This window comes from Neltuma alba, unplaced genomic scaffold (assembly GCF_004799145.2).
Source record: "Neltuma alba isolate B1F8T4 unplaced genomic scaffold, ASM479914v2 tig00013739_pilon, whole genome shotgun sequence".
Taxonomy (NCBI): Eukaryota; Viridiplantae; Streptophyta; class Magnoliopsida; order Fabales; family Fabaceae; genus Neltuma; species Neltuma alba.
The window spans coordinates 3,823-31,210 of NW_021637881.1; the positions used below are offsets into that span (position 1 = coordinate 3,823).

The window sequence follows — 27,388 nt, forward strand, 5'->3', positions numbered from 1 at the left end:
TCCCCTGCTCTCACCTCAAACCGAACAGGCCGAGAGTGAAGGCCATTCAAAAGTAAACGACGTCATTATAATAGGAAGCTCGGAAAGGAAAAATTAAAAAAGAAATTGGATGCAAAGCAACTCAATTACTAACTCATACAGCCATACAACAAATTGCAGAGGTCTGTTTATGCATCAGTTAGCAGGCGAGGAAAAGAACAACGGTTAGATTATGCACTCAGTGGTTGACAGCGACTCGTGATCAGTTAAACTACTCTCCTATCTATTTCTTTCCTTCAGGCAACCAATCAAACACAATGGAACATCTTCCTCTCATCCGTACAGCCCCCAACCAATCAAATAATTATGAGAATACAACCTCCATATGTAGACTCTATTCTTCTATGCATGAGTTGCCGCGGGCTTGAAACAATGAATGTTGCACAATCCAACGGATCTCACCATGTCACCGAAGCTGCCACCAAAACACAGAAAACAGTCAGGTAAACTCCAATAGATGTACAATGGCAGTCGATCATAAAACATGCTCTATAACTAACCGGTCTATGCTATTTCTAGCTTTCTCATGTTGATCCATTCCATTGTTTGCCTTCTCAGGGCGATCTACACTCTTTCTTGATTTATCTCTCTTGTCTGTGCTAGCCCGAGGCCTCTCTTTGCGGTCAGTGCTTGCCCTAGGCTTTTCTCTATGATCAGTACTCCGTACAAGATTTTCCCTTTGATCCATGCTGGCTCTGGGTTTTTCTCTGAAGTCTGTGCTATTTCGGGCCTTGTCCAGTTGATCAGGATAGGGTCCAGGAGCATTTCTTTGACGTGGTGACTTATCAATGGCTCCAATAAATTTCTTGAGGTGCTTTATATATTCCGGGTAAAGCTCAAGGTCGCAGTGATTTCCTCCCTTAATCCACAGGGGCTCATATTTTTCTTTACAACGTTCCCAAAGTTGCTTACCATGTGAGCAATCAACTACATCATCTGCAGTTCCCTGAAAAATAAAAGCCAACGACAAGAACCATCCACGCAGATATAAGTACACTTCAAACTCGTCCCTTATGGCATCATTGTAACACATGCATTTAACACGGACTGTTACAACCTTTCTCATATTCCCTGATAGCGAGCTTGTTTAACAGGAGCGGATGTTGAGTTCATCGTGAACAAATGCCCATTTAGATGTGATGAGATTATTAGTGCTCATCAATTAAACATCTACCTATCGTGTTGGTATACATTTTCAACTTCTTATACTGCATACAGCATATCACATCATTTGCTAACTATGATATTGAGTAATTATACGTTGCAACCGACAAAAATGTAGGATGAATAAATTTTCTCGGCAAGAAAAAAAGCTGCCTGCAATATCATAATTAGGTACAGCATTTCCCACAGGTGGTATATAAGCTTCCACAGGAATGGTCAGCAGTACTTTCAGAACATTTGCCGGATGATACATCCAACAAATGGTTCTCGTTATTCAGCTAACAAATGAAATTTTAATTTAAAAAAGTTCAAAATTAAAAAATGTCATATACTCTAAGCAGAAAATGCAGACTTTTATGAGCATAACCAGTGGCATAAATTTATCAAACCAGCAGCAAAGATAAGGCCAACATATATACAACATTCAGCACAGTGATAGAAGTTTGGAAGAAACATGAAATAGCCCAGAAAACAGTTGCCAAGGGATTTTACTAGTGTGTTTCAAATCCAAAGATTTGGTTATTGATAAAGATTTGGCTGTTGGTAGAGCATGTTTTATGCTATTTATGCAGCTGAGCCCAACTAATAGGATAAGACTTGTTATTGTTGTTGTTGTTTCAAATTCAATATTTGATAAAATACATTTGGCCTCCCTTTCAATTCGACATTTTATTGGTGGAAGTGTTGCAAGGTTCCTTATCTATATCAGTATGCTCTCAGGTACTTGCAATTGTGATCTGTTTGCCAGAACTAAGGGGTCTTGATATATACAAACGACAAGGACACATTTTCAGATCTGCTAGACGTGCAAGACAGGCAACAAATATTGCATAAACCTCAGTTAGCCATTTGCAGGCCTGCAGGGCACTTAGAAAGTTTAGGTGAATGTATGCAGTAGATGAGAATTATTTAAGCCGAGACACCAGAAACTGGCGCAGAAATGAGGTTATAATCTACTAACCTATATTTGACCCATAAAGACCCTGCCAGAGTTTGGACAATCCAAACAGAAACCTCAAATGAGCATCGGCAATGATGAATGATATCCCAACAATTAAGAACCAGATTCATAACCAGAATGCCTCAAAATACTTAACATCCGCCAGAAACAAGAAGTATATACTCACATGAATTACCAGAACAGGACAATTGACAGAGGGGATTTTATCAATATTCTGCGCCAAAAGCAGTAAAGCAGCATTAAAATGGAGTTACAGGTTTAAACTAAGGAGAATTACATAACTCGGAGTACAGTAATGATAAAAAATGAACATTGTTTATCAAATTCTTTAGTGTTGAAAGAAGTCAAACCTTATAAATGTCAAACCAGTATGTCCGCTTCACAGGATACATAACTCGGAGGCCAGATAAGATTGGGCTGTGGAGAATTACAGCCCTAAGGTTTGACAAACGGGTGGCCAAATCAGTAGTTGGTCCACTGCCAACAGATTGCCCATACAGGATAATATCTTCTTCTTTTGCTCCATACTTATCCAGCAGGCATTTATAAGCAGCTTCTATATCTGCATACGTGTTCTGCTCACTTGGCTGCTCGAAAAAATAGCACCTTGTTAAACTCGCCGCAAATAATTATCTATATTCCTCAATTTTATTTCGGAAAATTATAATCAGAACAAAAATCGAGCATCATATGAAACTTCAAATATGGTCATGAGAGGGGGAAAATAAGGAGGGTGCAGATGGACAAATCAGTGTCTGTCCATGCGTCGGAGTTAGTCACAGCAAGCATGTAAAGTTCAAATGTCAAATCTCTCGTCGACAAGAGGCGTAAAATTTCCCAACTGCGCAAATCACAAAACAACGATTCTGCTGGGCAATGTAGGGATTTTGGGGAAGGGTGGGTGGGGCCTGGTACTTCACAATGTCCCAAACATTTCATCATCTAAACAGCCAGCTAGCAGAAAAAGAAAGCGTACCTTCCCTGAGGATTGTCCATACCCAGAATAGTCATAGCTACAGAAGAAAAAGAAAATCTGATCATTCATAGGTCGCCATCGTACTACAGTTACACATGCATACAAGAACTCATGCATCTATAGTGCCACGCAAGGTTGAGGGCATGCATAGCGTACAACACAGAAATCTAAAAACTTGAACTGACCCCATCAGGTTGACTCGGAGGTGGATGCTGAGTTCACTGAACAACTCGTACATCTGACCCAGATCAGCAGCGTTTCCGTGCGAGTAGAGCATCGTGAGCGACGCCGATGAGTTCTTGATGTACATCGCCACGATGTTGTTCCCCCTCTTAGTGCAAAGCTTCAACACGTCTACGTTCTCCCTCAAGGCCACCCCAGTCATCGTCTGCTTCCCGGTCACCTCATCGACTCCGAGCGAATACGAAGGCGGATTCGGCGGGAAGAAAGCGAACTTCGCCGCCATCGAAGACGTCACCGCCCCCATACCTCTTGGCAAAAACCAATATAGCAAAGCAATCCAACACCGGATTTCAAGTTCCTGTCAGCTTGGTCACTCACACAGCAGGAGAAAAAGGAAAAGACAATAAAAATTTGAATGATGTAAGTTTAAGAGTCTGTGATCCGAACAAAAATAAAAACCATCAAAGCTGTATCGGACACATCCGTAAGCTAGGGAAGTGGAGTAGAGAGGGGGAAATTTCTAGGGTTCGGATTAGTTTGGCGGATCGAGTCGGAGGGGTGGGGCTGGAGAAGAAGAATACAGAGAGAGGGGTTCCCGGCGTGGAAAGGGAAGGAAACACGTGCGAAATCACTTGGTGCAGAAATTAAGTGATGGCGATGTTTATGATATGAACAGTGACAGTTGGTCATTTCACCGACACGTGTCCCTTCGGGGTGGCTTCCCTTCCGTGGCTCTCTTATCTGCCTCTCCAAAGCGCCAGCTGCGATGCAATACCCTGCTACTGCTCAAACAGCTTGCTCTCAAACGGTTTTGGAATTTTGGATTAAAATAAAAACAGCGTATTTTGTTCCAAAAAAAATAAAGATAATATGCGGAGTCGAAATGAGGCTCTTAACTAGGGAGAGGGGAAAGACTATTTGTTGTCGTCAACTTTTTTGGGTTAGGGTGAGCAAAATCAAACCGTAACTGAAAATCGAACCGAATCGAATTTAATTTTGATTTTTTGATTTGATTATTTCGGTTTTCAGTTACATATTTGGTTTTTATTTTTGTAATAATTCGGTTTCGGTGTTCGGTTCGATTAGTAAAAAAAAATTCAGTTATAACCAAAAAAAACCGAAATGAATATATTATATATTTATATTTAATAAATATTATTATAATAAATATATATTGGTTTATGTGAACACTTTAAATATATTTATATTCAATAAATATGGTTATAATAAATATTATTATAATAAATCACAATGATGAAATATTTATTAATTAATGGTTGTAATTGTGTTTTATTATTATTATTAATTTAAAATCACTTTTATATTTATATATTTCGGTTAATCGGTTAACCAAACCGAAATAATTCGATTAATTCGGTTTCGGTTAGTTCGGTTATCGGTTTTGATTCGGTGTTTAAAATTTACTCTATTAGATTATTCGGTTATCGGTGACTGAACCGAAAAACTGAATACTCACCCCTATTTTTGGTAGCTATTTTAGCGAGTAAAATTAGCTTTTACGCTATTCTAATTTCTGAGCAAGTTTTCTTTGAATGATACTACCTCCTTAATATAAAATCTAATTGACTAGTTTGAGAAGATTAAAAAAATTAGTTAAATTAGTTATTTATTATAAAAAGGTGTTATCTTTTTTATAATGCTTTTGCTAATCATGTATATTAATTAGAATTACCATTTGATGAAACTTTTAACATATTCAACTAATATAAGGATTGCTTTAAAAAAATGAATAAACATGAAAAACAAAATGAATTGGCATCTTATATTTAGAATTGAATTAAAAATCAAACAAACTAAAAAGAGAAGTATAATTTAGATGGTGACGCTCCTTCATCAAATGATACGCATGACACTAGATTATTGCCGATACAATAGTAACTATAGGGCTTATATAAATTAATGGCAGTAAAAATAGGCTTCTATTTTAACTAATTTTTGCAAGCTAGAGTTGGGTTAAAAATCAATAAATATAAATATTGTTATTAAAAAAATTAACTTGGCAAAAACTTATTTTGATGATATATTAGAAGACTAGATTAGTAATGTTTAAACCTTAAAAAGATCAAAAGCCGTAAATTAAAAATATATACTCGTATTTCAATTTTAATACGGAAAAATGTCAATTGAATTTAAATTGGCGTCAAACATCATTCCAAGCCCCAATTGATTAGTTGAAAAAGTCACTTTTGGCACTGCAAGCTCCATGCCAACAGCACACACGAGAGGAAGATCCTGGTTTTTTGAGTTCTCAAATGAGAACAATATGGTTGCTAAATTTCATAATGAAGGGTGAATTGGTCTCAAAATTTCAATAACATTGTCACCAATTTAGGTCCCAACGAGAGCAATACTCTGTTGTTATACTAATTCTAAATATAAAATTTAATTTGTAATATAAATAAAATCTTATATTTATATTTAGAACTGAAAGTTAGCACGAGGGAATCGGAATGATTAATCTTATATTTATTTCCCTCCACCTTTCATTTTTCATCATGGGCCTTTTCTCCTGATCATTGCATGGTGTGAACTGTGAAAGAGGACTGGACAATTTATTATGGCGTTTTTCATTTGATTTTAATCCAACTTATTTATCTATTTTTCTTAGAGACTTTTTTATGCTCCTGTGTGAATAATGAGACTAATTACTAGAAATTATATTAGATATATATATGCTGATAGATTTGTTATAATGATAGATTGGTTATAATCATTATTAAAATACAGTATACGAATTATATAAAATTATATTATTTACGAATCACAAACCACATCGCATGTTATTTGAAAACATACAAGGTGTATTGTCAATATTTGTAATTATTAACACATCATATACAATTCATACACTATAATGTGTCTCGTTCTGTCCCCCCTCTACATCTCACAATTCCTTTTTATTTTTCAGGGTCAGAATCCCCCACACAATTTACTTAGGAGGTGTTTGAGTAATCTTAGAAGTGTTTTTTAAAGGTATTTCCTTATAAACCGAGATAATTTTTTTTTGTTTTTGCCTAAATGTCTCCTTAATCGTAAAAGTTTTAACGTTACAAGTTTTAGTTTTAAACATTTCATGGCATGAGCACGAGCTTAGAGTAGTCTGTCACGTGCTGCAGCCTGCAGGAGCGATCCCACGCAAGTGCGAATGGATCGCCAAAATCCAAAAGATAATTAGGCGCATATAAATTAGTATTAACCTGACAGAAAACTAATGGACAAGCTCTCGTTGGCCGGTAATTTGTCCGTTATGTAGGCCCCCCACCCCAAAAATAAGTAAATAAATAAAAGAGGAATTGGTCCCCTGCAATGTTTTAGACGGGAAGGTCTGCCATAAAATCTTGTGTTGATGGAATAATTTGGTGTACCCGAGTCCAGACCTAGCCACGAAGGCTCCTTAAACTAATCATTCTTTAATAATACAGTACCACTATTATTAACATCGATGACGTGGGCTCGTTGATCCTTAATCACAGGATTGATGTTAACGTATGAGCTGGTTCTTGAATCCCCAGATGCTGCCCATGAAGGAACCGACAGGTGCTTGCCACGCGGAAATCTGGGCAGAGTTAGCCCCTGGACTTCAATTTTATTTGCTTCTTGCTTATGTTATTGCTTTGTCAATGACGATACTTTACATAGCTAATTTAACCATTAACATTGAGCTAAAATGCATAATTATTTCCTTTGATTGTATAAGTTTTTAACAAGAGCTAGCCGGGTACATATGTACTGCCTCGTGCTTTTAATAGAAAAGTTAGTTCACTAATTTAAATAAATTAAGAAAATTAGTTAAGTTAGCTACTTGTAATAAATAGGTGTTGTTTTTCTTAAAACAGTATTACTAATTATGAATATTAATTAGAATTACCGTTTGATGAAACATTTAACATGTGCAACTATTACAACGACTATCTTGAAAAAAAAAAAGAGGATAAATATAATAGATAAAGTGAATTGCGATTTTACATTTAGGACTAAATTGAATATCAAACTAATTTTTATGTTAAGGACCAGAAGTAGTATTATGTTATTTGAGACACTTTCGTGTACTAAATGTAAGTACTTTTTTATGGGGATTTGGAGGTGTTTGGATAGAAACCAAACTATGGTTTCAGAAGTGCTTTTACGGTTTACGAAGTAAATATGTTGAGGAATTTGTCTCGTTTTACGAAAAAGTGCTTCTGAAACCATGGTTTGGAGGTTGCTAAACACCCAACTATTTTGTAAATGACTAAGGGTCTGTTTGGATGCCCCAAAACCATAGTTTCAAAAGCACTTTTCCGCAAAACGAGGTAACCTCCTCCACATATTTACTTCGTAATCCGTAAAAGCACTTCTGAAACCATGGTTTGGTTTCTATCCAAACACTCCCTAACTCTTTCTTCCTGTTAAACATAATTTTTGAGCCTGGGGTCATATAAACCAAGGCTGTATGAAATAAACTTATGAGAGTCACACCCAACTATTTCGAGCTCTAACTTGAAAAGTTTGGAAAAGAGTGGCAGTCTGGCAGATAGTTTTTCAGACTGTTTGATAGGCTAGATAAATTTATTTCCGAATCATATATAATCTGAAAAGTATGTAAATGTGACATTTAGATGATAGGATTGATCACAGGAATCATTATGAGTATGTAAATGTGACATTTAGATGACAGGACTAATCACAAAAATCATTATGACCTAGTTATTTGATGCTATTATTATCCATTTGAAGTTGGGCGGAGCCATGAATTGGGAATATTAGCTTGAGCGGTGGAGCCACCGCAATCAAACAACACGTTAGAGATTCAGTAAAATAAATAAATAAATGAAAAGGCGGTTATGTTGTGTGGCCGGTAAAGTGCATTTAACCTGCTACTCTGGGAACTGGTCGGGGCAAGTTCAGTTCGGTGCGATGAAACAAGAAGAACAGGAAACGGTCAAGAATGAAAGAACCAATTAAACCGTTAATGATCATACTAAAATTGGTAAATTTGTGGATCAATAGGATGCTGACATATATGAATTGAAAGAGAGGAAGGTGTAGAAAAATTTTAACGAGATAAATTTAAAAAATTAGAAAAATAGGGTTATCAGATTTTTTATAGAAAAAAAAGATGTAAAATAAAAGAATATGAAAAACTAATTAAAAAATTTTAACTCGGTTTTTTCAAATTTTCAAATCAAACTTGTTAAAATTTTTTCTTTCCTCCCATTCATTTTCCCCGTGAAGATTTGATCAGATGCGAGGATGTTATTTTCCTTCCCGCTTCTTCAAGGTCTTGTGGGCAAAAGACCTCACTAACTAGATGTTTAATGATTGATGGTGGTTTAACTAGGATTGTTTCGAATAAGAACGTATCTATATATTTAAAAAAAAAAAAGAAAAAAAGAAAAAAGGCTTTATGCATTAGAAAAATAGATAAGGCCTAGTGGAATCACTTGATCATCAATATCAGCAGTATCATTTGAGTATATTATTTTGTACTAATGTTTCTTTGTTCATAACCTGAACCCCATTTAAAAAAAATTGCGAGAGAGACAAGCAGTGGCGCGTGAACCGCATCGATCTTGTTTACAAGACAAATTTACTTAGTATTCTTTTGTTTTAAAATTCAAATGCTAAATGATTCCATGTGACCACCAACACAATCCCAGGTTTCAACCACCCCCCTTTATTAATATATTTTTTTTTTGTAAAGTCATTCTTATTTGAAAAGTTTAGACGGACTCGTCCCTAAAACTTTAAACCTGCACAACCACTTGAACGTTAGTGGAGCCCGGTATATATTGAAATGGGCTACCAATAGTGGGCCCCAATTTTCGAACCCCATGCTTTTCTTGAAAGAAATTGTAAATAATTAGTTTTCAAAATTGAATTAAATTATAAAGTCTATACTTTTGTGCAAAATTTAAGACAAATAATGCAATTACTCCTAATTATTCTTTTAAGTTTGATGACATATTTTGACGTTATATAAATTTTTGTTTATATTTTTTTCCCCATAATTCACACATTTATTTTCAAGCGCATGAGTTCATGTTTAAAACAAAAATCTAGCATTTTGTTTACTCTTAGAACTGAGAACCTTTAAATTAATGAATAATACACCATTTTATTAATTTTATAGAGTATTATATAAATAAGCATTAATTCGATAGAGTGAAAGGTTTCTTTGGCCGGATGCCCAGCTGATAAATACTCAGCAGGTTAATCTTCGAGAATTTTACCTTTTTTTTTTTTTTCTTTTTTGGGTGCAATCGAGAATTCTGCTTCTGTTCGCACTGGATAATATCCGCGAACGCCGTTTCCAATCTCCTATCCTGTGTTCTGCACTTTGTCAAATAATGACAAAGTAAATCAAATCCAATGGAGGCTTGCAAAGGGAGATATACCGAACAGGCTAAACTCTGGTTAGGATTTTGTCGTTCTTATTTCCTCCTCTCCGGGTTAAAATCTAACTTTGGCTAGTTCTGACAGGCTTCCTCATCAAGGAGAACCTTGTGACGTCGAAATCGAAGGTAATTTTATCTCGGACCTCCAGAGCTATAGTCTACCGTCTCCCTATTTGGTCAATGCCTAGAAAGTCTTGTGTATGTTCTTGAGTTACTTGTTTATCTTGGTGTCAATCGTCAGTTTTGGACCGCAAATGAGCATTTAGCATCTTGATCTGGAATAGGTTTTTCGAAATTGCTTGACGAGTTTGAACAAAGGCTACCAGTGGTTATGTCAATATCTATAATTGCAATCTGAAAAAACTCGTTTGGATGCGACTCAAATAGGTTCAGATAGAGGGCTGTGTCTAAAATACCCATGATTTGAGATATTGGGTTCTTTTAGGATTTCCAGAAAACAGAGAATATGGATTGTAATGGGGATTATGCTGAGTCCGGGTCTGGAGTGTCTAACGCTCAATCAATGGATGATGGAGTTCCTCGGGGAGATGAAAGATGCTTTAAGCAAGTTTCGCCTACCAGGGTTGGTGGTTCGAGGAATACGAGCCCTATGGGCCGTACAGGGTCGAGGAACACTAGCCCGTCAAGACAAAAGGTCATTAAGACCAAACCGCGTGGCTTAGACGAGGAAACACTTGCTACATTTGGCAAGGCAGTGCATACTGATATTCAAATGGAGGATAATATTTGGGCAATGTTGCCTGAGGACTTGTTATATGAGATCTTAGCCAGGGTCCCTCCATTTATGATTTTTCGGCTTCGTTCTGTCTGTAGACGGTGGTCTTCATTACTTCAAGACAGTAGCTTTCTCAAGTTCCATTCGCGAGTGCCATCTCATGGGCCGTGTCTTCTTACGTTTTGGAAGAACTCACAAACCCCACAATGCTCGGTCTTTAGCTCGCCTCTGAAAACCTGGTATAGAATACCATTCACATTTTTGCCGCAGTGGGCGTTCTGGTTAGTTGGTTCTTCGGCCGGTCTTGTTTGCTTTTCAGGGCTTGATGGATTAACATTTAAAACTTTGGTTTGTAATCCCCTCACACAAACTTGGAGGACACTTCCAAGTATGCATTATAATCAGCAGAGGCAGCTCATAATGGCTGTTGATCGACTGGATCGGTCATTTAAATTGATAGCCACCAGTGATATATATGGTGACAAGTCCTTACCAACTGAAGTTTACGACTCAAAGAGGGACAGCTGGTCAGTTCATCAAATAATGCCAGCAGTTAATCTCTGCTCTTCAAAGATGGCATATTGTGATTCTAGATTGTATTTGGAGACCCTTTCGCCACTCGGTTTGATGATGTATCGGATAGACACGGGTCACTGGGAACATATTCCAGCAAAGTTCCCACGCTCCTTATTGGATGGGTATTTGGTTGCTGGAACCCAAAAACGTCTTTTTCTTGTTGGGAGGATTGGCCTTTATAGTACTCTTCAGAGTATGAGAATTTGGGAATTGGATCATGCTAAAATCATGTGGGTGGAGTTAAGTAGGATGCCCCCAAAATGTTTTCGCGCTTTGTTGAGGTTATCGGCTGAGAGATTTGAATGCTTTGGACAGGACAATTTAATCTGCTTCACATCTTGGAACCAGGGGAAGGGCCTTCTTTTTGATGTTGATAAAAAGGCCTGGTCCTGGATTGGGGGGTGTGCTCTTCAGTCATATAATAGCCAGGTTTGTTTCTATGAGCCAAGATTTGATGCTTCTATATACTAAGCTGGAGTCCTGTGCCATGATGTTGGATGTCCATTCAAAATGACAATTGAGTGGCTTACCGGAAAATTCTTCCTGACATGGTTTTTTGACCATTAAATTCCTTCTAACAATTCAAAATTTATTTCACAATGGGCTGATTCGTTTATCAGTCAAGTTCTCACAAGAAGTACTAAGCAGATACCTGATCATCAATACCGACGCAGCTTCATAAACGGAATTGAACTGTGTGGAGTGGGTGTAACTGTGAATTAGGGTTCTGCCTTTGATGTATACGGTCGAGAAATGTTGCAAACTTATACAAGGGGCCGGCATGTTAAAAAGGAAGGATGCTGTTCAGGGTACAATCAGAAGACCTTTTTTTCCTGAATATCTGCATATCACTTGGAAATTTTTATCACAATGAAATTACATATCTTCAAAATTAATATGTTTTGACATTTTCTGGGTTACCAGAATAATGCAACTTTTTTTTTTTTTTAAAAAAAAAAAGGCTTGACTTGGACAGTAACTTTGTATAACTTCTCATGTAAATGGGTTCGCCCCGATTGGCGGTTTATCAGTGAATCTTTTATTTTTATTTTTTTTTATAGTGTCCTTCTCAGTGAAGATGACACAATTTAGGATCTTGTGGTCTTGCCCTTCATACGATTTGACTATTCTTGTGCCTGTGTTGTTTCTCTGATTTAATAAGGAGCTAACATATTCAACCAGAGTGCCGAAGCTGCTATTCCCCCCCCCCCCCAAAAAAAAAAAACCACTAAAAGCAAAAAGAAAAATAGAACAAATAGAAAAATAAAGTACTCCGAATTTGGAATTTTTTCCTTTTGAAAACATTTTGGCTGCCCAGCTGAATTTACTTTAGCCTCCTCGGAGTATCTGATTTCTGGAAATGCCAGTGTGTGCTTTCTAGTCTTGTGCAAACCACACGAGCAGACATCAAATAATGTTATGTGGCAAGTCAAGTCAAGAACAAAGTGTTCAAATTATTTGCTCCATTTAGTAGCTTTTTTCCCCTAAAAATTCTGACAGATATGGGAATTAAAGAGTAGTTATTAAGGAGTAGTTAATGTTGTGATCCCTGAGTAACGGATGAAAATGGTTACAGCTTGTTTGAGATCTTTGAATTGTTAGAAAGCTGCTAATGAAGATTCTTTGAGTTGGTTCTGGCATTCTGTTTTCGAAGTTACGTGGACAGTAAGTCAGCGCACGGAAATCTTCATACACTTGGGGAAAAAAAAAATTATAAGATACATTTTACAAAAAACTGCCTGTGGTGGTATGGACTACCCCATGCTGTCTAGATTGTATCGTGCATGCAGTTGTTGATAGGATGCGATTCTTGAAGAATTCTTACCAAATACTATACAATCATGCACCGGCCGGGACCTGATTTTAAGAGTCTGAGATGGGTGTCCTGCACGCAATTGAATCATTTTGTTGCGTATGCCTCTCTTTGTAGGACCCAATTTTTCGGTGATATATAATCTCAAAATGTGATCGCTGAATTGAACTCGCTGACATCTAGAGTGTATAAAACCAGTGCCGCAAGGTTAAAAGACTTGCAGCTAACGCATTGAACATGCTTAATGCGGACTGGACCTTGCATTCTCTGTGTTTTTGCACATCAACAGAAACATTGAATTCATTGCTTGCTAGTTGGGAGAGAGATTTTTTTAGTTTTTATTGATATTAAGTTATCCAAAGGAAGAAGAACGATAATGTGCCTTCATTATTCTTTTGCTTGTGTATCTCTGTTTACCGACTAGAATCTCATGAATAGGCCATGGGTTAATAATCTTTCAGAAAGCTTATGGTGGTTCAGTTCAATTTACTTTAATATATTAAACGACAATCATCTAGGTTCTAAATTAAGATCATCTGTAGTTTGATGCATGATTTTGAATGAATATCGTATAATACATCTGATGTATCTTGATTTTTGTCTGAGCTGATCTGGCTTGAACATAGACATGCTAAACGGAGTTCAGGGTCAGGTGCTTGGATTATATGACAGGAAAAGTGGAAGATTCTCAAATATTAAAAGCAATGCGGTCATGCACCGACTCTGGCATTTCAAATGACCTTATTAGTAGGGTACAAGAGGATCAGACTGATTGTATATTTCATCCATATGCCATGTGATCTGTAGCTTCATTTATATATTATGCTTTCATCAGGCACCAGAGCAGACAATACATGCAGAGTAAGATCAAATGACTAGTTTTAACTGCTTTGTTCAGTTTGCTTCAGTTCAAACCAGATAACCACATTCATACTTGAAATTCAGAACACTTCTCTCCTCCTATTTTGTTTTAAAATTTATATTTGAATATTTTATTGTTACTAATCTGTTTTATGGGTTTTTAAAAAAAAAAAAAAATTCCACATACCAAGGATTAATATAATGGTTAAATGTCAGAATCCATGCTAGCTCTGTTAAAGTAAAACCAAGGTTGTTCTGCCTGTTAAGTTTTTTCTCTCAGTTGAACAATACTTCTACAACCCCAAGAGAAGAATAATCAATCAAAAGATGAAGCGCAGATTGCTGGCTAGCTTTTTACTAGGGTTTCTCTTGGTTACAAATGCGCTGGGAGACCTGTCACCAAGAGTTTTTGTGGGTAAAATAATCATTTCGTCATCTTCATTATTTTACCTTCAACAAGATCAAACTAAAAGATTGAGTGAACTGATTTTCAAAGCTGTAACTGCAGGTCTGGGAAGGAAAGTAAACATACCTGAGGTTACTATAACTGGTTTGTTTACTAATCTATCGTCTCATGACATATCGTAGATTTGATGTCTTTATCAGTAAAGATATCCATTACATTTCGTTCACAGGGATTATCTGATAGAATTGGAGCGGCTCACATGAGGAGGCTAGGGCTAGGGGAAAGCAACCTTATGGCCCAGAAAGAGCCGAGTATGGTTTTTAAGAATGAAAGAAGCACATAGGAGGATTTAAAAGATTTTAGTTGCAACCTAGCTTTGAGAATAGTATATAACTTTGAAAGGGAAGGAGATATAGAAGTTGACTTTAGCGTGGGGGCAAAACTAGCACCCACAGGAAGTTCCTAAGGGCGGGTTTTGTAGCTTTCACCTGTGAGTGAAGGAATCGAAACCTTTGTGATTCTATTGGCTCCAGCTTGGCTGTGAAGACATGTTTAATGTCTTGCTTGTACGTGTGTTTCTTTCATATGTAAATTCATTTACTGCAATTTCTTAGACTTAATTGGATGCTCAAAACCCATATCTTTGTGCTAAGTCTTTACATAGGAAAGTTGTATATACCTTAAACATATACAGAGATGTGCTAGCACTTTACCATGTAAATTATTAATGTGGCTCATCATATGTGTCTGCTTCGGTCCTTCAGGAAAGGAGGATGATGCTTTGAAGAAGTCTACGGCGAACTTACTGGTTCAAATGAATTATCAGGTTCTAGATTTATTGTAGTTCTTTTCTGATTTTTCAATATATGAAGTAATTCCCTACTGTTAATGGCTCATTTATAGAGCTTGTCTCTAGTGTACCTTCTCTCTACTGATAACAGAATATTAATAATCTTCTGCAAATTCACTACTTGTTTATTGTAAAAAATAAACGTCAGACCCAACATTAATTTCAATAATTTCCACAGAAGGAGCATATGACCATATTGGAGCCAAAGGCATCGAAAAGCATCAATTTTGTAATTCCAAGGAATAAGTTTTGCGACAAGAACCCAAAGTGTTTCTGTTTGCAATATTCTAATGCAAAGGTGGCAGGTGGAGGCAGGTTGAAGAATCCTTCAAGGCCTACTGAAAGACAAATGACTGAAGAACAACATCCTGAGAAAGATGAAGCTAAAAACCTTATTAAGGTTGCAAATGAGGTCGTGAATCTGATGGATAAGGATTACAAGGGAATGGCCAACGGCAAGCCACCTATCAACAATCATGAGCCTAGAAACTGAAGAGGAGGAAGAAGAAAATAAGTTTTGGCTTAGCCTTTTGTTGTTGTTTGTTTTTTTTTTTTTTTATCAGTGACAAGAGACAGCTATAGGACTTTTTGTGGTTTGTTTCCGTTAGAATCATAGATGTAAAATGCATTATGATTGCTGAACATCATTGAATCTTCATAATATATCCTTTATGAGCTCAATTTAAAAAAATTAAAGAAGTGGGGTTTTGAAATTTTAATAAAAAAAAGTAGTACTATAAAAGAGTAATAAAAATTAGTTAAAAGCTTTTAATCTTACTTTCTTAATTTTTTAAATCAAACTTATTAAAATTTTTCTCTTCCCTCCACCTCTTATTTTTCCTCGTTTGGTACGGACCCTCAAAGCTGTGAGCCTGTGACCATTCTGCTTTCAGGGTGTCTGACATATATAATCTTAATTAAATACTAGAAATTTTGCTAGATATATTGGGAGTAGTTTCTCGGAAGCTTATGGGGCGTGGATGCCCTTTTTTTTTTTTTTTCAAAAAAACGTTTGTATTATTTTTCTGTTAGTGCAGGAAAAATAGATAAATAATGATTTGGTAGGTGGGAATTTAGACCTATACAAGAGACAGGGGCGTCGGGCCACACACAATGATTAGAACCGAGTTAGTATAGAATATGAGAGTCAATGCCACCGTTTCAATGCATAGCCCTAACAGGTGATGGACCACGTAAAAACTTTCTACTACCGACTCACGTTTTCAATGAAATTATCGTAGGTAATCTTTTTTTTTTAAAAAGTTCAAAATTATTAAATCCTAAATAAAAAATCATTAAAAATATATATTATCATTTATAAATTAAGTATTGTCAAAATCTATTAAAATGTTATCAAATTTGATTTGAGATTTAATAATTTTTAAATTTTTTTTCTGGGATTCTTCTTTGTTTTTTTTGGGATTTTCTTCTCTTTTTGCTCGGTCAAGAAAATATTTCAAATAAAACTAAGAAGGCGAATGATGACGCCATCTCTTTTATTGTTCACCACAAAATATTTGTTTCAATCAATATATTGTAATAAAATATAATATATTGGCAGTCTAAAGTTACCATAAAATAACTATTCGTTGGCTATGTGTAAAAATTAAAATCCTAAATGTATTCTTAACATGTTAGGATTTAGTTGCTCATAATAACAAGTGGATTCTAATTGATTATGATTTTCGGTTCGCATAATAACAAGTCAAAATCATTGTAGAAGTCAGTGTATTATCACATGAAAATAATACGCAAAAAAATTGTATGACGTAATTGAGTGCTCAAGTTGCGTCCAACTAGGTCAATCACTAGCCGCCACAATCAACATTAGAAGCTGGCAAGAGCAATAATTAACTACTATGTCCTGTTATTAATATAAGATTTTATTTAATTTTTATTTTAATTATAAATATAAAATCTCAATTCACTTTATTTTTCATATTTATGTATTTTTTTTAAGGTTGTCCTTTTAATAATAATAGTTCTAGCCAACACACTTGATTAGCAAGGATATTTTAAGAAAGACAATTCCTATTTATTACAAATAATTAACTTAACTTTTTTTCTTAATTTTTCTAAATTAGTCAACTAGCTCTCATGATTAGGACAGAAATTAGTAATTCGTTTTACATATCATTATATTCCTTGATGAAATTATATGACATATAAAATGAAATTTTTTTAACGATTAGTCCCCGTCACGTTACATTATATTTATACTGAATATCTATTATCATATTTTTATTTCAGGATATAGAAAGAAATTTTTTAGTCCCAGAATTTCAAATTACTTAAAAGAAAAAAAAGATCCCAGATGAGGGAGGATACGGTGCAAGATGCCAACTTTTTGAGGAAGATGACCAAATGCTAAGGACGTCTCGCTTTCTCTGAAGATTCAGACCAAAGAGCAACATCAAAAATCATGCAGGCTTTAGGAGGCAGGCAAACAGGTATGTTTGAAAGGCGGATAGCCCTATGCATTAATGCAATTATTTTTCAAAGGACACATGGCAGCGATTAAAAAACTTAACATAATCAATTTGAGACACTTGATTTAAGTAAAATAACTTATCTACCTCTTTTCAATTTTCATGATACAGATTGTTAGGCTTGGATTTGATATAAATTTAAAATTTTTTTTCGTTTTATCTCCTATATTTGTCACATTTCTCAAATTAATTTACTTAAGTTATTAGCTGACATATATTATCCCTGATCTTAACTATAAAAACTAATTAAAAATTTAATTTAATTCTAAATATAAAATTGTAATCTATTTTGTTTTTTTATATTTATTTATTTTTAAAATAGTCCTCGTGATGGTTGTAGATATTAAAGAGTTTTCATTTTAATACACATGATTGACAAATATATATTAGAAAAAATTATACTTATTTATTATAAATAATTAATTTTATGAATTTTTTTAGTATTCCCTAGTATTATAATTAAGCGTGGGCCCACAAGGACATCCAATATTACTACAGAATGAAATGGTAGCAATGCATTTTCCGGCTCCGTGCTTTCTTTAAATTTTGGAGCCACTCCACTGCCGTCATGACCACCAAATCCGCGTTTCTCTTTTTATTTCCGTCCCGCTCCAACTCACGCTTGCCTGTGCTATTTGAGTTTCCCTTTTGCTTTCAAAAGTCAGTTTCTTTCTTCCACCTCTTGGTCGTTACTTAATCCATGTCGTTTACTCTGCTTCCCAAACACGCATAAAATTGGACGGGGTTCGAGTTCATGATCGTGGTTCATGCAAAAAGTGGTTATTCCATTATGGTGGCGTTTTTCTGCTGAATTGGTACGAATTGATTTTCGTTATGGCTTTTCATGCTCTTTGAAACGATCATTGACTCTGGCTTTTCCTTGTTTCTCTTCTGTTGGGCTTTGTGGATTGTTCTGTTTCTTGTAGGGGGCTTGTTTGTTCCGGAAGGATTTTTGTTGCTCGCTCGTTTTTCTTTTTGGTTTTTGATGTGTTCTGAAAACAGTCACTTTTTGGGGGGTACGGTTGATGAGTTTGTGAATAGATAACTATCTGCTGAAGCCTTTGCTGCAAAACTACAGTGTGATCATAAACCATCAAATCTGTATATCTTTCCAATTAGTTGACAAATTTTGTTGGGGAAACTAATAAAATTTGATTTATGCTGAGATGCATATCAATTGGTGCTTATTTCTTTAATATGTTCTCCAGCTATGCATCTCAGGTAATTTCTCTTAATATTTATGGATATTTGCTGCGGAATTTCAGTGTCATAATCAAGGTGTCCCCATCAAATTCTCTCCTTATGTCATAGTTGTGATGCTGATACTTAAAGAGAACATCAAAATATTTTAATATCGATAAGTATTTCTCAAGGTACTCTTGCAATTTGTTGTGGTTCTGTGAGGCACTCTCCTCCATATTTTGGCATGAGAGGTAGTTCCAACCATATAACTCCAACACTCGAAATTAGCAGCAACTTATGGTATGTTTACGTTTGCAACAAATGAACAGCCAATGTAATTATTTGTACCTCTATTCTCTCCCTCCTGGAGACAGAAAAATAAATATAATAAGAACTCATGTTACTTAATATCTTGAATGTCAAGTCTGTTAGTTCTTGATGGATGGAGTCCTGAATTAAATTTAAAATAATGTCAATTTTGTGACAGTGGACCTATCTAGAACCAGTCTTCTGCAAGATGATTTCATTGTTTACATCAAGGGAGGTCAAACAATGGTTCGCCAAGCTACTTTAGTTATCATTGGTGTTACAGTTGGCGTGGCCTTTGGAATTTTTATCGCTTCCCTTATATTTTTTGGGATAAGGTGGTATAAGAAGCATGCTCGTCTTACATATTCTGCAAAAGAGAGTAGTTTAACCACTCTTCCAATACGCACAAATGGATTAGGAACAAGCACTGACTTTAGTGCCTCTCTTACAAGTTCCATATCCAATTCGATGTCAGAAAATCTGCAAAGAAACTCCAATGTCTCTTGGTGGAGTCATCAAAACAAAGATCGATTTTCTCCAACATCTGGCATTTCAAAGTACTCATACAAGTATGTATTATATCTCTCTCTTTTGTCCTCTCTATTTCTTTCCTTCAAAACTTTGTTATTAAATAGCTATTACTGGAATGAAAAGCTTCTTAGTCGTTGATATTAAAATGTTTTGATTGTTTGTGGATTGGTGAAGGTTCTGCTGTCTCTTGATAACAAAGTTTCATAGTGTGATACAGGATAGTAAAAGGAAAAAAAAGAGTAGGACAGGGAATTGCATATAAAATAACTTATACAGAGACATTTAACATTGGTAATGGTATATCTGATCCTTTATATATCCAGAGAGATCCAAAAGGCTACACAGAATTTCACAACTATTTTGGGACAAGGATCATTTGGCACAGTTTATAAAGCCACAATGCCTACAGGAGAGGTGGTAGCTGTGAAGGTGCTTGACTCTAATTCTAAACAAGGGGAGAAAGAATTCCAAACAGAGGTGTGAGCGAACAACTACCTTGATCTTGATGCTAGGCTAAATATCATTGAAAAAGATTCTATAATTTCTGTTTCCTTTCCTTGTCTTGTTCCTAGCATCTTTAATTGTTTGGTTTGGTCAAGAGATCATAGATGATTTGATGGTTGTTGTTTATTGTTTAGGCAAATCTGAAGGAACTTTATGCATCGGGATAATTTAAATCGGTCTTAATTAGCCCGTGTTTTGAACAGTTTCTTTTTCATGTTAACTTAAAAATTCAGTCAAGTTATATAGTGTCAGTTAGTGCAACTCTTGTGTTGGTCATCATTCTTGAATGTTGTAACCTAAGGAGTTCTTGGAGTTTGTAAGCACATTGTTCGATGTGATTATCATGGTGGGCACATGATAGCCTACAGAGGCAACTAATTCCTTCTTTTCATCGGAAGAAGACATTATTGTTAGTCTGAAATTGCAAAGGAGGGCCACAATTCAACTTGGTTTTGTCATACTTGCGAAACTTGTTTTTGTTTGAGAACCTATATGACCAATTTAAATCTATCTTTAGGCAACTAAGTCCTTCTTTTCTAATGTTACAGGTGCTTTTGCTGGGACGATTGCATCATCGGAATCTTGTGAATTTAGTAGGATATTGTGTAGATAAGGGACAGCGTATTCTGGTTTATGAGTTCATGAGCCATGGAAGCTTGTCAAACCTTTTATACAGTAAGTTGAACATCTTTTCTTCTTCTAAAGAACTTTTATTGTTATGTTAACTGTATATTGAGACTAACTTATCCCCATCCAATGGAACGATAAATGGAATTTTTTTTTTTTAGTTTGATCTTCCAGAGATACAGCCTCTCAATTTAGTTCCCCAATCAAATTGGTCCTTCATTAACCATTTGTAACTCTTTCATGCACTATAGTTAAGCTCCAAGTCTCTAACACGACCAATGTTGTTTAGGGGATTGAAGTTGAAGACACCTGGGCAAGTTCGTATCACTCGTTATTGGTCACATGTGGTTCTCTTTTTGCTTGACAATGTGTTAACTTTGATTAGGGAAAAATGTTTTTGGACTAAATTAGGAGACTTTATCTTTTGATGGATAAGAAGCTAGGTTGAGGGATTTTATATGTGGAGGACCACATTGAAAAAAAAAAAGAATGTTTCAGGAAATAAATAATCAATTTACTCTAGCATTTTGTTGGTAAACCATCATTCGATGGGAAAAAATGCATATGCATCCCTTCAATTTTGAGAATCAAACATTAGTCTTTTAAACTTTCAACCTCCTGCTTTTAAAACTGCCCCATCTACGAGGATGTCGGTTCACATCTTTCCTTTGTCACATGGTATGCCTCCATTGGTTTAAAAGTGAGCATGGGCAGTTAAAATATTAAAAAAAAAAAAAAGGATCCCTACATTCACATATGCTAAAGAATTATAGTGTAGGGGGGTAATTTATTGTTTTTGATGTTGAAGGGGGTGTTTGAATATGCTCTGAAGGTCAGGGGTAATTTATACTTTTCCTTTGTTTTTTTATTTTGTCCCTAGCTGAGACACACATGAGAATATGCTTCTTCTTCTTTTTTTTTAAAATACCTTCCCTTATTCTAGGTGATGTAAAGGCTTTGAGTTGGAACGAAAGGCTTCAAATTGTTATTGATATTTCACATGGAATTGAATACCTTCACGAAGGAGTATGTTTATTTTATTATTTTTATATTTCTTATACACATTGTGAAAGACATTCGTTTAATATCAATACGCATGGACAGGCAGTACCACCCGTTATACATCGTGATTTGAAGTCTGCCAATATATTGTTAGATCATTCGATGAGAGCTAAGGTAAGCTCTCTTTGAGCCCGTGTGTTTTGATATATTAGATTACCAATGTGGATTCTAAAATTTTCTTATGATATTCAATCCTCCAAGTTATTGTGATCCAAGGAATTAGAAATCTATCAACTTTCACTAATAAAAGAAGAATTTCAAAAGCATTTGTTTAAGAGATTTTATAAGGGCAAATTTTTTGTTAGTTGCTAAGTAAAAAGAATTTACCATTGAAGTTACCAAATGCATTGCTGATCATGGTCATATACCTCACACCTAGCCTACATTCCTTTCTTTATTTTATAAATATATATATATATATATAGAGAGAGAGAGAGATGATATGCATACGTAAAGTTATTTAAATATGTTTTTAATAGGTGTTGATTGCTCCAATTGACTAGCATTTCTAGGCCACTGCTCTCCCTTCCTCCTCTGCCCTCACCTATTTCCTCTTCAATTTTACTTTGGAGATAAGAAGTAATATAACTCTGTTAATGAGATGCTGCTGTGAGAGATTACTTTTTATCACTAACGAGCAAATTCCTGCTTAATAATAAATAAGATTTTTCCAAACTTGTTCTTACCTCATAGCTATTTTTTTCTTCTTCTCAAGTTTATACCCATCTTGTACATGCGAAGCGGTTTGCCTTTTTGCAAGTTCATGTAATATGACTTTCTGACACGCCATGGTTGCACATTCTTGTGATAACTTCAGCGTAACAATCAGAATAATAAGAACTTATTGTGACTGTGAACGCTGCAGTACGAATCATCTATGATTATTATGTTCGTGAGATATCAACTATTTTCCAAATTTGTGATTTTGCAGGTTGCTGATTTTGGGTTGTCAAAGGAAGAGGTCTTTGATGGCCGGAATTCAGGCCTTAAAGGTACATACGGCTACATGGACCCAGCATACGTTTCCTCAAACAAGTTCACAATGAAGAGTGACATCTACAGTTTTGGTATCATCATTTTTGAGCTCATTACAGCCATTCACCCTCACCAAAATTTGATGGAATATATTAACCTTGTGAGAATTTCTTTCTTTTTTCTTTATGCCATGAATAGAGCGTCCCTTGATGCTTGCATTGTAATCCATGCTCCTAGATTTTTGGTTTTCTTCTAATTAGCTCATCTTTTTTCTGTAAGGCTGCAATGGAACATGATGGCGTAGATGAGATACTTGACAAACAACTTGTAGGAAAATGCAACCTTGAGGAAGTAAGGCAGCTTGCTAAAATTGCTTATAAATGTTTGCACAGATCTCCCAGGAAACGCCCTTCCATTGGTGAGGTTTCTCAGGGTATATTGAGAATAAAAGAAAGGCGCCTTGTGAAAGAAGATACCTTGTCATTTGCAGGCAGTAACTTCTCCAGAGCTTTGAGCCGAATAGAGGATCAGGTTGAATTAAATAGGTTAACCGCCATGAACCTTGGAGAAACTGGATGAACAAAATTGCTTTTACTTGGGGAGGAGTCTCTTTTTGTACTCGTTTAGAAACAACTGAAATGTACAGGAGATTGATGAAACAACTACCTCCAATTTTTGAAGCTATTGTCTCAGTTGTCTGCAGATGTTCACGTTACTTATTAAGAGGATAATTGAGGATGATTATACCAGACTCGAAAAATTTTGGAGCAAACCATCATCTGCCTTCCCCGCTGACCAAATTCTACATCTCTGGAGGAAAACAGGGGTAATTGAGGACTGCTAATCAATCCTAATTCAACTCAGGAAAGTAGTAAAATGAAAAATCAAGTACAAAAAATTCTGTAGTTGTGCGCGCGCGCGCCTGTTAGAGAGAGAGAGATTCTAAAGTAAGGCCATTTATTTCTTTTATTTTTTTTTGGCCAGACTAAAGTAAGGCCATTTCAGATGAAAGAAAACTTAGAAAACTGCGATTTTCCCTTCAGCTCTTCAGTTCAACAAGATAGAACCTAATGTAGATGCACATTATTATAATGTTCACTGTATTTCCCAGAACCAGTGAACTGGGAACCACTAGAGATGATTTTCCTTTCTTGACCTGATATCAGAGTTGATTAACTCATGGATTCTACGTACTAATTTTAGCTTCATATCTTCTTGCAAGAGGTAAAATAGCAAAAGCACTGGGGGTGCTGACATCTGTGCCTCGTAGCAGTTCTTTCCAACATGCGTGCGACATAATATTAAGCCATGGACGAGCATGAAGATTCATTTGCCGGAAAGCCATATGGATATAATGCGTCACACGATGGTTTAAATTCGAATTTCTCTCACTTAATTTGCATTTCTGCCAGTAAACTCGAACCAAACCAGCAAATGATAACTTTCCGTCAACTATATTTACACTCCAAGGTTCGTTTGTAATCCGAAAATACTGCCAAATTGCATCTTTCACGGGAATAAATCAAAAGAAGTGGTATGAAAACGCAATGGTTGCAACACATATTTTTGGGAGACGGAAAATTGAATTTCGTACATGGAAAATGAACTATTGCTGGAGGCCTTTTAAGTTAACTTTCACTGCTTTCCTTTTTTTTTTTTAAAGTCATTTTGCAAAGCTTACAAAGCAATTAGTATTCTAAAATAGTGCCATTAATATGAATATTACTAGTAATTATTGGAGAGTTAGATTGAAAAGAGTCACCCGAAGTTAGCTCAAATGACAATTGTTGATCGTGGAGACTGGAGAGGGGTATGGGCAGGTTAAGAGTTCAATTTCTCCTAATGTCACACGAAAAGGAGTAAATTGAAAGAGATGAGCTAATGGTGACCCATTAATAGCAAAGGGAGAAATATAAAGATACAAAATAACTGCTATTATTCTTCTTGAAAGTGTATTATTCAGTAGCGATTATAAAAAGTAATGAATATTGGGTAAAGTATTTCTGTAATATCGTAATTGGAATGTGTGGCATCCTTGCTGAAATCAATAGATTCTTTAATGGTCAATGAGCTTATTTCAATGTCTATCAAAGAGAATGGGAGTCAACCATGACAACATTTCCTTTCACTTAATGTTCACTGTAGATCTGAATTGTCAAATATACCGCAAAAGGGCTTAGATTAGATTCAACTAATACCGCTTTTTTCCAGAGGGGGAAAAAAGAACTAATATCACTTTTGGTTTTTGATATAAGAGTTTGCTAGATATTTAATTTGATTCTAGATATAATAACACTACAATCCATTATTTTTCTGAAAACTAATACTATTTTTGGTTTTCGATATTTATTTATTTTGCTTACAAATATTTATTATGGTGATTACATATATTAAGAAATTTTCATAAGTGATCTAATTAACAATAATATTTTTAAAAAGATAACATCAATTTATTATAAATAAATTTTTAATTAATTTTTTAAATATTTATAAATAAGTTATTTAGTTTTTAATTTTACATTAGGCACTGAAGGTAATATGTTTTTATATTTTAACAATATTTTCTCAAAGTATTAAATTTGGACTTTCCATCATAGATCTAGTGGTTTAAAACTCTTCAGAGCTTTTGGGAGAAGGAAAGGAGAGGGACGAAGCAATGGTGTTTGGTTGAGAAAGTAGGAGGGGAAGAGAGGGAAATTTTTTTGTCCTTTTCCTCTCCCCCTCCCTCCTCACTCTTCCCCCAAAATCAGGGGTTTTTAGAGGGGAGAGAAACTTTTTCTTACTTTCGGTCAATTTTATCACTGCCATTCCTGTACGCCCACGTTCCTCATTAGCTCTCCGACACCCAATCTTCATCTTCTTTCTCCTACTCCTTGACATGGTTGATGGCTCTCACGAAGGTTGTAGCTCCTGGATTCAAATATCTTTCTCTCTGTTGCTTCCAGCTCGCCGCCTCTTTTTCTTTGTTTTTCCCGATATCCCGTCTCCGTCCGTGGTTCATCCCCAACATCTTTTCTTTCGGTGAAATCATCCCCATTCCCCCGCATCTTCTTGTTTCAGTAGTTATCTATATTATGTTATTTTAATACTTTTTATAATATATATATATATATATATATATAAACCATTAATACGTCAGGAAGAATACTGTTAATATATAGGGAAAATGACTGTTGAATTCTAAAATGACAAAATGGGCATGTAAATTACTGAAATGACAATGGGTATGGGGTATCAATCTGGAATTTGAGTAATTCGCCCAAAAGACTGAAATGCCCTTAATTTTTTCGGGAATCAGAGGGCGGGATATTGTGCAACGGAACTGGAGTTTGGTTGGCGGTTCTCCACTCGGCGAAACTGCATAGACCATAGGGTTCTCCGAACTCTCACATTGCACTCGGTGAAACTGCATATGGTTGTCGCAAGTCTCACATTGGCATGGTTGAGGAACTGTGAACGAGGAATGTGAATAGCGTCCGGCTTCTTCGTCTTTTCCGTGGGTCGTAGTGAGAAGCAATAAACCAGTGAGAAGCTTCAATCTTCAGAAGGGAGAGGGGGTGGCTAGAGAGAGAGATTTCGAGGGAGAGCACCTGTAAGGTCGTCACCGGTTGAGGAAGAAGTTGATATTCGTTCGGACCCCGGTAAGCCACCCAAATGTCTCCGTCTTGTGCTTGTCTGATTGGAGTGTTTTAATTTGGGGAAAACGGTGAATGTTGGTTGTAAAGGGGGAAGCAATGGTAAAGGCTTAAAATGGAATGTAAAGGTAGATTAGATTAAAAGTCGGTGCTTCTGTGTGTGACGGAATTACAGAAGTTGCTTGCTTGCTCTGATTCATATAACTCGGTCCATGTTTGACGAGATATCTCTCTGATTGTTGTTGTCTGATTGCTGTGTTGCTGTAATGTTGGAAGGCATAATATACGTGTGTGTTTATGATTGCTACACTACTTTTTAGATGCCCATAAATTGAGACCACTGTCGCACATGAGGCAGGATGCTTCCTGTTTCCGCCCCCTTGTTTGGTCTGTTCGTGTAATGGGCATTGCACATTTTTAGCATTGTGTATGGGACTAAAATGAGTTCAACTGTATCCCCATATTGGTTATGCAAATTTAACATTGTAAAATAAATTGAAAGGGGTGACTTTTCGTGGGTAGAACTCTGTTTTGAAGATATAGCTACCTAATGGGCATAACCTCAGTCATTTAGCGGTGCAATTTACCTGGGGATGAACATGCATATTCATTTCAGTATGTACCAAGTGAGAATAACCTTTGTGGCCTTCTTATGTATTGGTATAATTTACTTGGTCATCTGTGGCACTGTGTAGTAGTAATTTCCATAATATAAGTTACTTGAAGATACAAATTTTGTAACATTTCATCGAGAAAGAATCACTTTTAATGCATATTTATTTATTTTTGAATCTGTTGGTCTGAGGATTGAAGAGGTAGAGATTAATCTGCTGGTTTGAGGATTGAAGAGGTAGAGGTCGATGAAGTGCTGAGAAGCATCAATCGCATTGCTGTCATGGAGGAGGTTGGCGAAGTAACTGTGACTGCGACAAACGGTAATATGCAGTTGTAATAGGAATTAAGTGGTTGAGTTATATAGGTTTGGTAAGTTAGATTGTTTTTAGTTTGTTGTTAAAGTGTATTATGTCATTAGTCTCTATTTTCTGCTCTGTTCTGTGAAGTGAGAAAGAAGCAATAACATTCATTACGTGATCAGCAAATTTAGTTATAT

The 27,388-nt window shown here is 35.8% G+C and overlaps 4 protein-coding genes across 8 annotated transcripts; 3 read left to right on the top strand and 1 right to left on the bottom strand.

Moving 5' to 3' along the window:
- Positions 1-333: 333 nt before the first annotated feature.
- On the bottom strand, positions 334-3,874 carry LOC114739009 (alpha/beta hydrolase domain-containing protein 17B-like). The gene is made up of 6 exons (XM_028927068.1): positions 3,326-3,874; positions 3,141-3,177; positions 2,515-2,751; positions 2,331-2,378; positions 540-985; positions 334-454 (listed from the first exon to the last, which is right to left on the bottom strand). The coding sequence occupies exons 1-6, from the start codon at positions 3,625-3,627 to the stop codon at positions 382-384; spliced, it is 1,143 nt and encodes a 380-aa protein (XP_028782901.1). The 5' UTR covers positions 3,628-3,874; the 3' UTR covers positions 334-381.
- A 5,791-nt stretch (positions 3,875-9,665) lies between these two features.
- On the top strand, positions 9,666-11,788 carry LOC114739011 (F-box/kelch-repeat protein At5g15710-like). Of its 2 annotated transcripts, none has more exons than XM_028927073.1 (2): positions 9,666-9,847; positions 10,006-11,788. In XM_028927073.1, exon 2 carries the CDS (start codon positions 10,188-10,190, stop codon positions 11,502-11,504), a length of 1,317 nt encoding a protein of 438 aa, XP_028782906.1. In that variant the 5' UTR covers positions 9,666-9,847; positions 10,006-10,187; the 3' UTR covers positions 11,505-11,788. The 2 variants fall into 2 exon arrangements, with proteins under 2 accessions (XP_028782906.1, XP_028782905.1); XM_028927072.1 differs by having other exon boundaries at positions 9,697-9,739; positions 9,807-11,788.
- A 2,125-nt stretch (positions 11,789-13,913) lies between these two features.
- Positions 13,914-15,476, top strand: LOC114739015 (uncharacterized). Of its 3 annotated transcripts, XM_028927078.1 has the most exons (4): positions 13,914-14,122; positions 14,216-14,257; positions 14,878-14,939; positions 15,142-15,476. In XM_028927078.1, the coding sequence occupies exons 1-4, from the start codon at positions 14,035-14,037 to the stop codon at positions 15,454-15,456; spliced, it is 507 nt and encodes a 168-aa protein (XP_028782911.1). In that variant the 5' UTR covers positions 13,914-14,034; the 3' UTR covers positions 15,457-15,476. The 3 variants fall into 3 exon arrangements, with proteins under 3 accessions (XP_028782911.1, XP_028782909.1, XP_028782910.1); XM_028927076.1 differs by having other exon boundaries at positions 13,914-14,257; XM_028927077.1 differs by having other exon boundaries at positions 13,914-14,257; positions 15,145-15,476.
- Positions 15,477-18,010: 2,534 nt separating this feature from the next.
- LOC114739010 (calcium/calmodulin-regulated receptor-like kinase 2) lies at positions 18,011-23,322 on the top strand. 2 transcript variants are annotated; one of them, XM_028927071.1, is made up of 9 exons: positions 18,011-18,267; positions 19,122-19,512; positions 19,798-19,951; positions 20,527-20,653; positions 21,549-21,631; positions 21,710-21,781; positions 22,599-22,802; positions 22,922-23,060; positions 23,133-23,322. In XM_028927071.1, the coding sequence occupies exons 2-9, from the start codon at positions 19,187-19,189 to the stop codon at positions 23,219-23,221; spliced, it is 1,194 nt and encodes a 397-aa protein (XP_028782904.1). In that variant the 5' UTR covers positions 18,011-18,267; positions 19,122-19,186; the 3' UTR covers positions 23,222-23,322. The 2 variants fall into 2 exon arrangements, with proteins under 2 accessions (XP_028782904.1, XP_028782902.1); XM_028927069.1 differs by having other exon boundaries at positions 22,922-23,322.
- Positions 23,323-27,388: the final 4,066 nt, after the last annotated feature.

What these genes read in the sequence shown, in the direction of transcription:
- LOC114739009 (XM_028927068.1), bottom strand. Translation starts at nt 3,627, where the DNA reads ATGGGGGCGGTGACGTCTTCGATGGCGGCGAAGTTCGCTTTCTTCCCG. An exon ending in CTCCGAGTCAACCTGATGGG is followed by an intron (nt 3,178 to 3,325) that starts GTCAGTTCAAGT and finishes TTTCTTCTGTAG; the next exon opens with CTATGACTATTCTGGGTATG. An exon ending in GTCCTGTTCTGGTAATTCAT is followed by an intron (nt 986 to 2,330) that starts GTGAGTATATAC and finishes TTTATTTTTCAG; the next exon opens with GGAACTGCAGATGATGTAGT.
- LOC114739011 (XM_028927073.1), top strand. Translation starts at nt 10,188, where the DNA reads ATGGATTGTAATGGGGATTATGCTGAGTCCGGGTCTGGAGTGTCTAAC.
- LOC114739015 (XM_028927076.1), top strand. Translation starts at nt 14,035, where the DNA reads ATGAAGCGCAGATTGCTGGCTAGCTTTTTACTAGGGTTTCTCTTGGTT. An exon ending in ACCTGAGGTTACTATAACTG is followed by an intron (nt 14,258 to 14,877) that starts GTTTGTTTACTA and finishes TCGGTCCTTCAG; the next exon opens with GAAAGGAGGATGATGCTTTG. An exon ending in TGGTTCAAATGAATTATCAG is followed by an intron (nt 14,940 to 15,141) that starts GTTCTAGATTTA and finishes TAATTTCCACAG; the next exon opens with AAGGAGCATATGACCATATT.
- LOC114739010 (XM_028927069.1), top strand. Translation starts at nt 19,187, where the DNA reads ATGGTTCGCCAAGCTACTTTAGTTATCATTGGTGTTACAGTTGGCGTG. An exon ending in CTTGTCAAACCTTTTATACA is followed by an intron (nt 20,654 to 21,548) that starts GTAAGTTGAACA and finishes CCCTTATTCTAG; the next exon opens with GTGATGTAAAGGCTTTGAGT. An exon ending in TGATGGAATATATTAACCTT is followed by an intron (nt 22,803 to 22,921) that starts GTGAGAATTTCT and finishes TTTTTCTGTAAG; the next exon opens with GCTGCAATGGAACATGATGG.